This window comes from Mercenaria mercenaria, chromosome 14 (genome assembly GCF_021730395.1).
Source record: "Mercenaria mercenaria strain notata chromosome 14, MADL_Memer_1, whole genome shotgun sequence".
NCBI classification, from domain to species: Eukaryota; Metazoa; Mollusca; class Bivalvia; order Venerida; family Veneridae; genus Mercenaria; species Mercenaria mercenaria.
The window spans coordinates 73,024,992-73,038,110 of NC_069374.1; the positions used below are offsets into that span (position 1 = coordinate 73,024,992).

General features: G+C 34.8%; 1 protein-coding gene across 1 annotated transcript; it reads right to left on the reverse strand.

Annotated features, from left to right (window-relative positions):
- Positions 1–377: 377 nt before the first annotated feature.
- On the reverse strand, positions 378–11,854 carry LOC123526894 (A disintegrin and metalloproteinase with thrombospondin motifs 12-like). The gene is made up of 16 exons (XM_053523877.1): positions 11,655–11,854; positions 11,254–11,340; positions 10,396–10,579; positions 9,937–10,034; positions 9,432–9,501; positions 8,643–8,730; positions 8,069–8,162; positions 7,379–7,459; positions 6,505–6,650; positions 6,005–6,042; positions 5,436–5,544; positions 4,811–4,978; positions 4,053–4,173; positions 3,362–3,481; positions 1,834–1,885; positions 378–1,418 (listed from the first exon to the last, which is right to left on the reverse strand). Exons 1-16 carry the CDS (start codon positions 11,766–11,768, stop codon positions 895–897), a joined length of 2,094 nt encoding a protein of 697 aa, XP_053379852.1. The 5' UTR covers positions 11,769–11,854; the 3' UTR covers positions 378–894.
- Positions 11,855–13,119: the final 1,265 nt, after the last annotated feature.

Here is a 13,119-nt window from a genome sequence, read left to right on the forward strand (position 1 = left end):
GTTCATAATATGTCCAAACTTCAATTTTAAAGACGGGTTATTTTGGCCAAAACCCGGATGTCAGTGTCTTTCAAGGAGAAGAAAAAATGCCGCGGCAATAAAAAGTTCCTTACGGTCTAGACCAATACGTCATGCATAAATACGTAGTTAACGTTCGTTAAATATAGGTATTAATAATTAAGGCAGTTTAGCCCGAGTAAAACGTTACGAACGCTTTTCAATTTTTATTCTAAAAATAAATAAAAACAACTAATTCTAATGCGTTTCCATAACATATAGTCTTGTCAGTAATTAAGTTTCAAAGTTTTCTTCAGGAATATAGCATTAATTTCTTGATACGTAAAAATATTGTCTTTTTTTGTTGTCATACAAGAATGATTGTATGACTTATACCCGGATGTATCTAACAAAACCGTGACGTCACAGATTTAGGATGTGGGAGTTTGCTATTAGCAAATTGTAAATTGACTATACCACACTTGTAAAATCACTCAAATACGGAAAATACTTTTCAAACCTTTTATTCTGAACAGAAACTCTTTTCAGATGTGTCAACTGAAAAATGCTTCATTAATATAACTATGAATTTTTAAAATGTATTCGTGCCTTCTTTATAAACCCATTAGCTGTCTCATCAAAATCTATGGGCTCTTCATCATTTTTTTTCGGAATTAGACTTCACACATAGACTTTCTTCAACATGCGTAGTTGCCTTACACAACAATGACAAGTCGGCTTCTGTACTGGTACCAAACTATGGATACTGGTTTAGCTGATACAAACTACGTCTCATGCAAATTCTGGGTTAAACATTATTGCGTCAAGATCTGATTCATTTAACAGAATTTACGAAAGAAAGAGGTCTTAAACCATTCAATATACAACAAAACCGAATCAAATTACTAAGGCTGAACTGATAAACAAAGAAATCATTGTCTGGAGTTCAAACGAAAGTTCTAAAGTTGGTTGAATGGTTGTAAGTTCTGTTGAGATCTGTGAAGAAGTGGTAGATTTTGACGTTGAACTCGGCGTGGAAGATGGAGACGTCGTACTTGTGGTCAAAGAAGTCGTACTTGATGTCGAAGATGAAGATGTCGTACTTGTGGTTGAAGGAGTCGTACTTGATGTAGAAGTCGTACTTGGTGTAGAAGTCGTACTTGATGTAGAAATTGAAGACGTCGTACTTGTGGTCGAAGAAGTCGTACTTGGTGTAGAAGTCGTACTTGGTGTAGAAGTCGTACTTGAAGTTGTTGGAGTTTCTGTTGTACTTGTTGTAGTGGAAGGGGTTGATGTAGACGTTGATGTGGTTTGAGAGCACGTGCCACAGCACCGTACTTTACTGCTGTATATGTTGCTCTCGTCACAGGAGCCGGGTAAAGTACAGTCTACATTAGGATCGTCCCCAAATAGGCATTCCTCTAAAAATGGAAAAATCGAACTTTTATAAATACTGACGGGGAACGTGGTCCGAGAATGTCAACAATTTGCAACATTATTTCACTAACTAATAATAGACTCATACATGTGTTTTGAAAGAGATTTGCGTTGAAATTAATCTGTCGTTTGATATTTTGCCAATACAGTCAAACTAAGACTACCCTTCGGAGAGCCAAAATGTGGTCTTTATTGGGAGGTGGTCTTTATTCACAGGTTAAAATACACTGTAAATGTTAAAATGGGAAACAAAACATGTGGTCTTTAGAGCCAGGTGGTGTCTGTTCAGATGTGGTCTTTAACACAGGTTTGACTGTATGTTATAAATAATGGAAAGTATTCTGTTGCAATTAAGTGTACCCTTTGAACAATTCAAATAACAATAAACTATTAACAAACCGTTGTATGACGGAGCATCTTCGGATAAAACACATTCCCCAGACTGGCACCACTGAAACAAACATGTACATACTTGCAACACATATTAAGCAAAATCAAATCAACAACTTTCTTTGAAAAAAACATATATCAAATATTGTGGGTATCGCAGTGTTAAACTGGCAAAAGAAATTTTCAGCAGTGTCTAAGAAATATCCAAAAAAATATATATTGCTACATTTTGTGCATTGCATAGGACATTTTTGTATCACATGGAAATGTTCATTAGATACTTAGAAATATTCTATTACATTGGGAAATATTTTATTAGTCAAGGAAATATTCTAAAATAATATTCTATTACATAGGGAAATGTGTTATTTTATCATACCTCTCATAAATGTCCAATGCAAATTTCCCATTAGTTTAACTTGAAAAATATATCATATTCCCCAGTGATTTTATATCTCATGCGCAAAATCGTTATTTTCAATTTCTGCGCATGTGATATGATCCATAATTTCATATCACATGCGCAACAGCGCTATTTCGTTTTTCTGCGCATGTGATATTTTTCATAACTCCCGCTGAGAGATTGATACTTTCGCCTTGATTAAAAAGACTGAGACGATAAATTTTCAGACGAGGTGCTTATATTCTCAACTCAACTCAATTAAATTACCCTTTTCTGGTGTTCATGCCTGTGTGAACCCGGTCGAATTTTATTTTTTAATGATTTGTTCTACGTGCCAAAAATTTCGAAAACAACTTTTTATCAAATACTGAATCGAAACTATCACCATCAGATTGAAAATGATCTAACTAAGAAAATGAGTGCTCACACTTATACGAAAAAAGTTATCGTCGTTTTACCAATGTTAAAATATGCGCATAAGTCATAGAGGTCAGCGATATGTAAATCTATCAAAAAAAATTATTACACAGCAAAGTCGCCACGATTTCCGAGTGCTAACAAGTAAAGACTCCTTAATTCTGTCTTCATTATTTTGTTAGTAATTGGTTTTTTAATAAATCATTATGTTGATTATCCAGTAACTGTTTTGATCTTTATGTATTTTCGGTATAATAAAATAAATACTGCATTCCTGAGAGGGTGATATGAAAAATGTTCACCCCTCGAAATATGAATATAGACCTCGGCTGGCGCCTCGGTCGATATTCATATATCTCGCGGTGAACATTAATCATATCACCCTCTCAGGAATGCAGTATTTATATAATATAGGAAACTATCGTATTATGCACGCAAATATCTTATTACAAAGGGAAATGTTCTGTTACATAGGGAAATATTTTATTACATAGAGAAATATTTTATTACACTGACATAGGGAAGTTATTTATTACATAAGGAACGATTTTATTACATATCATATGAAAGTATTTTATTACTTAGAGAAATATTTTATTACATGCTTTCGAGTAAGATGTAAAGTACTACTGAATTACTACTTAATTACAGCAAATTTGACTGTGTGAATAACGCTATATAGAAAACATCTTTTTCTACATATTTTCAAAGTCTTACTTTTTTGTCACCACATGGTGTTCCATCAAAAGGAAATATTTGATCTGTGCAGGAGTTGTCACCCTTTTTCTTACACTGCATGGCATAGCATATAGAGTCCCACTGATAGTACAGATTATCCTGCAAACAAATGGACATCAATCAAAATATTGCATGTTTAAAACGTCATATCAACTTGTTACCAGTTCCAACCGCTATAACAGAAAATCACAAGAAAACAAAATTAATTTCAGCCGACCACACAAAACATTGAGAGCAAAACATGCGAATTGTGTGTTTTTCGGGCAGTTCTTTTTCTATTATGTTACGACAAGGTCAGTATGATAAAAGAGGTCATACAAAGCTGACTTTGTACAAAAAATAAAGTTCCAGAGACGTTACATTGCGTAAACAAGGTAGAGCAATTACAACAGTTTCTCTTCCAAATAGGCATTTCGCACCGTAAGCCTTGTCATCACCAAATAAAGCACATTAAAATAAATTGCAGACCATGAAACAATGATTCAACAAGAGCTCGAAGTTATAATGTTACCTTGACCTTTGACCTACTGACCTTAAAATCAAAAGGGATCATCTGCTGGTCATGATCATTCTCCCTATGAAGATTCGTGATCCTAGGCCCAAGCGTTCTCAAGATATCGTCTTTTTAAATAATATTAAAGTATTGTAAAGCATTCACTGCTTTACTTACCCTACATAAGACAGCGTCGTTCCCGTAAGTCATATTGCATTGTTGATCTGCGGTGTATCGTAAACCGGGCATATCTTCATTTAGACTGGACCTTGCTGGGACATTTGTCAAGCAATTGTCGCTGAAATAAAGTATTACATCTATTCTAACGTTTATACATAATAAATTTAGATTGTTAATTCTTTCACTAGTTTCACTAGTTTGTTCATTTCCCAAGCTTTTAGCATAGAGCAAACTTCCGCATTTACACACACCATGTACAAAACTCTACTATTACGTATTTCTTTTTTACTTAGAGCACATTAAGCAGCCAATAAATTTAAAACGTGCGTTTGAGTCCAGTAAAATGTGAAACAGGCATATTCACAAAATTTATTCAGTAGGTAAGTCAAATTGTTTAACTATTTCTCTTCTGCGGCACGAATATCAAAATATGTTTTAAAGTAGGTCTCGACATATAATTGTACATAGAAATATGATATTAAATATATTTCATCAGTTATGAAAAACTATCCTTTTTTTATTTTTAGTCCTGAAAGTTGAACAAAAAATAAACAGATTTCTGGTATAGTCCAACTTGCTCGAGAGACCATGTCTATTGACAGACCACTTGAATTAAGAGACCACTTTTTCAGTTCCCAGTTGTGTTGTTAAAGAACAGAGTATGCTATATTAAGAGACTTTTGCTTTAAAAAGCACTTTTTGTCCTTCTCTTAGGTGGTCTATTGATGCAAGTTGTACTGTGTGTTGAAAGCTACCTTCCCAATCCAGCAATGTGTGTTTTAATTGAATTCTGGGAACACGATGAAAACGTCCACGGGTTGGTTCTTATGTTTGCGTTATATATAAATGGTAAGCGGGGAGCCATCAGATACAGTGACGATGATGGACAGCCATTTCCGTTTCCGTCGTGACGGGTTCCGATGCTGAAATAAGAAAATCTCTTGATGATAATTTCTCTACTTCTACCTTACGGCATCAATAATACTGATTTGCAGCATGTTAATAATATAGCATCCTTATGTTTATAATGCAGCCTTTCTTACTATTAATGCTTTTAATACATTGGAATATTTCTCAAAAGATGTTTTTGAAATTTTAGTAGCGTGCATTTTATCTATCCTTTGAATTTTTCAGCAAGACCAAGAAAAACGTAAGTGTGGCCATTACACTTAAATATAACATTTGTTACAGTGACTAAGTGGATATATTATATGGGCTTTAAATCATATATTTTCTAAGATGATTATTTAAAACTTGATATTTTACACTCGTTTATAGTATTTTGAATAACTTAATAACTTGAAATTGGCCTTTCTAAACATTTTCAAAGATAAATTAAAGTAAATACACAAAAAAAGAAAACCAATAGAAATGTTGTACTTGTGTCCGAGTTCGTGTGCTGCTATATGTATCGTTACGGCATTATACGTCTCTTCTATCTCAGACACAGCCCACGTGTTGTGACAAATCGAATTTAGATATCCCATACCTACAAACATAGTACAACTTCCGGTTAAAATCATTCTAATTTAACAAATGCTGTACAGTCAGTTATATATCCATATTTCATGAAACTTTATCGTTATTCATTTCCTGTAGACAAAATAGTTTAGTATTTAAAGCAAAAAAAATTACAGCCAGGGTTTCTAACCAGTCCTGGGACCTTGCCGAAGACGACCTGTAAGGAGATATCACACTCAGAAGGATGTGAAATCTGCGGACTCGTGTTAAGTTAGAAGGTTCATTTCGATATCCATGAATATGTAATAGAGACTAGCGGATGGATTTAGTTTTATGAGTTTATTATATTGGTATCTTATGAACAACAAATGAATTAAATATGTGAAATTCAATCGTATTATTTCAGTGTAACTCAAATGTGTCCAAACTTGGACTTCTCACATTTGCAGCTTCGCTTTATTTGTTATCTAGTACATGGCTTCCCTTACCGATTGGATTCCGTGAAGAGGGCGTTGCAATGTCGAATCTGAAAAAGTAGAACATGTTTGTAACAGTAAATAGTATATATACACCACCTTTGGACGATATATTTAAAAAAAAAAATATTTTTATATGACCAACCCCATCCCTACAGGAATGATCCACTGAAGGGTGTGTATTGTGTAACTGTTTAACTGAATGATAGTGATGGAGAATTGCATGCGTGAACATGGTGAATTTTGACAAGGACGTCTCTCGCGAGATTTGAGAAACCATACAGTGTCTTCGGAATAATTCTTTTTTACAGAATCATGTTGAGGATCTTTAATAGAATTCACTACATTGCGACCCTTATCACCAGGATAACGCGACAATAATGCCGTGCGTCACGTCGCAATGTCCAGAAAAAGGGTCCCTTATCATGGATGGATGTGAGTTATTGAGAGTGAGAATGGGACTGGGGGTAGCACAAGTGCCCTATCATCATAACTTACATGAATATACATACCCGGTAAATAATCCAGCATGATCGTGTGATGGAAGGTATTGTATGACAGAGTTTTTCCACGTGGCAAAATCTAGTAAGACACCGGCATCGTCCACAGAATTTGGACTCAACATGTTGTTCTTTATCCAAGGTGACGTCGCTTCTTCCTAAAATAAAATATGTACGGAGCGTTTAGTGAAAAAGTCTTTGTTACATCAGAAAACGAATGAACCGCGCCATGAGAAAGCCAACATAGTGCGTTTGCGACCAGCATAGATCCAGACCAGCCTGCGCATCCGCGCAGTCTGGTCAGGGTCCATGCTGTTCGCTTTCAAAGCCTATTGTAATTAGAGAAACCGTTATTGAACAGCATGGATCCTGACCAGACTGCGCGGATGCGCAGGCTGGTCTGGATCCATGCTGGTCGCAAACGCACTATGTTGGCTTTCTCATGATATGGCTCATTAATGTTTGAATTGTACTGCATGGGTTTTCTCCACGTGGACACCACAACTTAATGTAACTTACAGTATTAACGAATGCCCTGGCAAATCTCCATGATAATAGCATACATTACGGTGTACAATCCATCGACGTTGCTTTAGTAATAAACCTCTTTTATCTTTTAACATCACAGTGGCCATTTTTACAGCCTAAGTTATCCTTTACATTGTGTTTTGATGAATCTGTCTTTTAAAGTCTAATTCCTGACCTAATCAAATGTATGCATTCTCTTTTTACAATTTCGAAAGTGTTTAGTATGGGCTTTGAAAGTGCAAGCATAATAATTATTTATTTATAAATTGGCTGCCTTCTAAAAATAACTATGGCTTCTCATGAAAATATACTTGAAACAAAGAACAGTGGTCTGATATACTTGTAGATTTTGACTTACTGTTGATATCAAAAGAGTTGCGAAATTCACACGAATTTCAGGCCCGTCATTACCTGTAGCTGTACGAAATCTGACGTCAATCTGAAAAATGTAAATACGTTTTTGAAAAAAGAAACAACAACAAACCTAATGAAATAATAAACGCAATTCAAATACTTTTTCTGTAACTCCATTCCGCAGAATTTTGAAACTGGAAAGCTGACATGTTGTGAATTTAGTAAAGAGGGACTTCAAAATATTCAGTTTAGTGAAGATATATTAATATAAACTTCCACGAGTTCGCTATTTTCACAATAATGTTGTAAAGGAGATGTCGTGAAATTTCTTCTACGTGTTTTGTTTTTCTTTTGCTGCCTATCAATTATAGGAGTAATGGCCTTTGTAAGCATTGGTCAATACGCGACAAAACTGGCAGTACTAGCGATACATTCTGTTTGAACATATACTGTGATATTATACGTATACAATCTGTATTGTACGTATATAATCTGTATTGTATGTACATAATCTGTATTGTACGGATATATTTTGTATTGCTGTTATGGTATCTATATTGTAAGTAACTATACAATCTGTATTTTATATATAATCTGCATTGTATGCATGGTATTTAGCTAATACGTATATAATCTGTACTGTACGCATGTAATCTGCATTGTACGTCTTAATTGTACACAAATATAAACTTACACCGTTAACAACAAACTGGTAATACTCGTGCATTGCATCAAATGCGTTATCAACTCGTTCGTCCTCTGTACTTCCTCCCACCTTTGCCTTCCATCTAAAAATAAATTTACTTATAGTGTTTTCTTTCTCATCTAATTCAGCTATATCAACTGGAATCAACTCCTGGTTTCATAACATAAATAATTTAAAAACACCTTAATATTATGTTTTCCCTACATTGTTGTTTTTGTGTGTAACTGTGGTAAACATACCAGACTGTTCTATATGGACTTTGCCGACGGTTACTTGCCGCAAAAACTACTATTTTTCAGTTTCTCAGTATTTATTAGAAATGGAGGCCAATGTAAGACATACTCTCTATAATGAAACAAACGTTGTTATGAAAAGTACAACAATCACTTGACGCCATATAGTTACGAACATGGTTTGATTTGGAAAAAAATATGGAAAGAAACTAAAGTAAAATACATTTTCCGTCGAATCCTAAACACATACATTATGCGGGGATAATACGTCATTAGTGAAACACACTGTTTAGTGAATGATAGATGATGTATGAATAATTGGCACAAACCTTTCTAGATTTTTATAATCAACAACAACCAAGTATTCAATGTACAAAGTTTCGTCCGTTTGTCGCCGGCGCCTTGAGTCGGAGGATGCTAAAGGTATAAAGAATCAGTATAAATTCGCTGGATTATTTATGTAACAATGCAATAAGCAACCATCTTGGAACTAATACGGTGTACGGATGTATTTATGTTATTATACCTGAAGAACAGTTACACAATATGATATTTGACTGTCACAGCACTGGTAAATATGCAATTCGAGTAGAATAGTGGCTGTTTCACTAAATCTATCCGTTTAGTTATCTAAGCTTATAAGTTACAAAAATGTATATATCTATTCAATTTGGACAATAATAAAAAGAGTCATATCAGACCCTAAAACTGTTCTATATACACCTTGAAAAAAGCCACAATACATATGTATCCTTTCTTTACGTTTTTGCAGAAAACATTGCAAGATCGTTGTATGTATCTATGGTCTTTCAGGGTCATAGTGAACATTCAATGTATTGCATATTGGAGGCTCTCAGGAAGAGAAAATAAAAACAAAATGTTTTGTTGCTTGCTATGTGTCCTAATTATCTTAGGGGCTAAATAACTCAGTTATTATTTTGTAGTCATATTGGTTTTGGTCCATTGGGTCCATTTAATATCGTTTATATCATAGTTAAACTTAAGCCTGTGTTAGACTATGTTAGGGAGCGTGAACATGTTGAACTCTTCATTAACTCTCATGATCAGACGTATCAAAAATGTTAAACTAATTCATGAAAAAGGTCACAAGAACTTACACGGAAGAAGAACATCACTTTCATATTCTTCTGTTGTTGTTCCAAATATACGATCCTGAGGTTTGGACATCTGCAAACAATCAAGGACATTTTCTGCATGACCGATTGTAAAATATATTAATTACGATAAAGATACGTTATCTCTTTGGCACAGTTTTTTTATAGACTTCATTAGCTCCCAAAGCAGTGCTTCTGGAATGAACGTAGAAAAACTAAAAAACGGTGCGGGAGATTGACGTTTAATATGTAAGGAAAGAAACTTGCTTCTAAATATCAAAGTATTTTCATATTTTTGGAACCGCTGATCCAAATATGAATTTTAGATTGAAAATATGTTGTTTTTTTTTTTACTAAAATACACTAAAATACACTTCTTCCTATTCAAAGAGCACAGTTTCAGGCATATTATTTCTTAAGATATTTACTGACTGTATGACTGTCCGGCTAAAAATCTATAGCTATTCACAATGTTTAAAAATAATATGTGTTTGAATGTTGAAATAACCTGCAGTTGAACTACTGGAACCGAGTTGTCGTCTGCATTGTAATGTGTACCTGGATATGGCGGTACTTCATAACCTCTGTTCAAACCGGAAGTGTCGGCTGCATAAAAATATGTATATTTCATTTCTCATAGCAGAATATAGATGCTGATCAAGATTAGGCCTATGTCATGTTATATTGAACATTTAAGTCTTAGAGAGACTAATTAATGTTCAGAGAAAGCTCTGCGTCTCGGCTCAACTGTTACTCAGATTTGACGTCCATTTTTAATATTTAAGAATAGAACACATCTATAAATAAAAACGCATGGAATAATAAAGGGACATCACTCTTGAAAATGTATTTAATTCGTGTTATTATCTTCTTGCATGTAAAATCAGACGTAAACTTTGGACCATTCTCGTGTGGAAACTAAATGGGCGTTATACCTAATGAAAATTTGTCATGCCAATCAACTTACGGGGTGGAAGTAGTTCATCTCCGGCAAAGTCGCCATAAGGATTTGACTGTCTTCTAATTCTGTGTCTGATATACCCAGAATGCAATTCTCCTGACGTCGCTTCTTCATCTGAACGGCGTTTCCGGTACAGTGGCACTATGGGTTCTATCTGATAATGCTGACTGCCGTGTGTAAAGGACCCAAACTGAAACACAAACCCCTTACTTTGAGAGAAAACAATGTAATTGCATACCTGTTTGTCGTCTTGCCTCGCAGGTTGACATTGTGCTGTTTAAATTCTGTTCTGATTAAAAAAAGATAATGAAAATCGAAGGTACTGTATACATTTCCTTAATCGAAGACAAATAGTTGCTACTACAGTTACAAAACTTTCAAAAGCAGGGCAGACGGTTAAATATTTTAACACGAAGACTTGTGATACAAACATATAACGTTATGCCGTCATAGTGGACATACATTTTTACATTTTGTTTTTGTTTTTTGTTGGGTTTAGAGTCACACGGACATGATATAGGTCACGTGACATCTTCTACAGATTTTTACGGAGGAGGAAGATCCCAGATGCTCTTCTAGGCATTTTGCAGACCTTGACGGGCACCCATGGAAAGAACAAGCGACCTTCCGTAGGCTAGCTGGATGGCTTACCTACACCCAAAGCGATGATTCGAACCCACATGGATGAGGGACGAGTCACTTTGCCACTGAGACCCCTTAATGATGTTTAACATTATTTCAAGTGACATCATTTCGATCATAGATATTTCAAAGATCAGAGAAGCAATAGACTAGGCGGTACACATTAAAACTAAGTTACGTTACTACAGTTTAATAAAACGATGACTAAACATAAATACTTACTATTTCACAGTGATCTGTAGTTACATATGGGCTTTTCACAATGACAGAGGCACCAAGAGACGAATCTTGATATACTCCAAAATTGACCTGCAAGAAAACACAAAGAACTGAACACGAGATACTTTCTCAATTATTTTCTGCAGCTAATAAAAGTTATATCACAGCAAAATCTTCTTTACAGATATCTCCGAAAGGTAAATATCCGCATTTAAAAACTTTAAAAACTCCGGCGGTATCTTATCACACAAACTACTCATGTTCAGGCTACGCCCTCGGTCAATATAACTTGTATCAGGTCGATAAATATCACCAATGGCTCAGTAACCAAAAACATTACAAGAACCTTTAGATATCGCTTAATGAAATAAACCATAAATGATCTTTTTTTCGACTAGATATACCTGCAGTGCATCCTTTGTTTTGACCACATTGTCACCATCTATTGTAAATACAGGGGTTACTTTTCTGGGGTGAACACTCCGCTGCAAATTTAGCTCTACTTTTCCTGACTCCATCTCAAACTCGAAAATCAGTTCCCGAGGAAAATCGACTCCTGCTGAACGCTTTCTTCGGATTTCACCGGATATCCTATGCACGTTGACGTATTCTGAAAATTTAAGAAAAAAAACGAATGCACTTAAAAAGTCATTATTCGAAGTTTTTGCGAGAAGGACTATTGCTTGGAAATGTCTATCATGGAACCGAAGGTGAAAGCGCTTAACATATGTATCACCCTTAGTCTGTGTTCAGACCCCGTGTTTTGTTCACGGGAGATAACTCCTGAGGTTATTCAAATTTTATTACGTATTATGTACCTTTTCTTCACAAGCCAAGAAAGATTGGTCAGAATATATAAAAGAAATTATTTAAAAAAATTAAAAAGATTATCTAGTCGGTGGCCAGACTAGTATCAACCTATGAGCTTACTTTTAGGAAGTGACTAGGGGTCCAGTAATCGATATACTTACTGTATTGCCGGTGTAGCACTCTCTTGCACACCGGTTACATTAGCGTGTATGGTGAGGAACGAACGACAACTCTGCTTGGAGATTGCCGGTGTAGCAGTAACACTTTTCATTTACATCTCATCATTGTACATACATTTTATAATTGTAATATAAAACAAGGTTAACTGCATAAAAGTACAATGCCACTCCAACATGGAGTTTTAAGAGACGACTGACAATATCACAGCTATTTTTCTTTCTTTCTTTCTTCCTTTAATGATTTCGATCAATATTTATCATCACGTCATGCGGGTGGCAATTTAAGCAGTCAGAAAAATTGATAAAACAACTACCCATATACTGAACATGAAATTTTGAAAATAATATCCGTTAGCCACCGTCGTGTACTCAAAAAGTAAAACGTATTAAACAAACGAGAGCTAATTTACAAGAAATGTAAATGTGCATTTGTTCTCGTTTTTCATAGCTCATTATAGTGCTTTTTCTACGACATTAACTTTCAATATTCATATTGTTTACCGAACCACTATACAGCCCAAATACAGACTGTCTATAAATCTGGTAACAGGACCTCTAGATTTCAGATCTACTACGGACGTCCGGTTACCGTACGACTAGCCACTCATGAAAAACCTTTATTAAACGGATTCTGTAAAAAGGTGCATGAAACTGAGTCTTAAAAAAGATCTATCATTTACAACTGACATGATAAATCTTCTGGACTAATCTATTAGTAATAATTATTAAAAAATGTGCAGTAAAGTACGAAAATGTATAGATAAGTCATTAGATGAAGAAAGAGATCGATAATGTGAATGAGTGAGTGGAAATAAATTAAATATTTAATGATTTCTTACCTATATGTTCTCTTCCATCATTACCGTCGATATTTGTCGTC

Bases quoted from the DNA above. Each gene is read 5' to 3' on its own strand.
- LOC123526894 (XM_053523877.1), bottom strand. From the start codon at position 11,768: ATGGAGTCAGGAAAAGTAGAGCTAAATTTGCAGCGGAGTGTTCACCCC. The intron at 4,174-4,810 runs GTAGCTTTCAAC...ACTTTATTTCAG, and splicing joins CACATTGCTGGATTGGGAAG to CGACAATTGCTTGACAAATG. The intron at 1,419-1,833 runs GTTTGTTAATAG...TTCCATTTTTAG, and splicing joins AGATGCTCCGTCATACAACG to AGGAATGCCTATTTGGGGAC.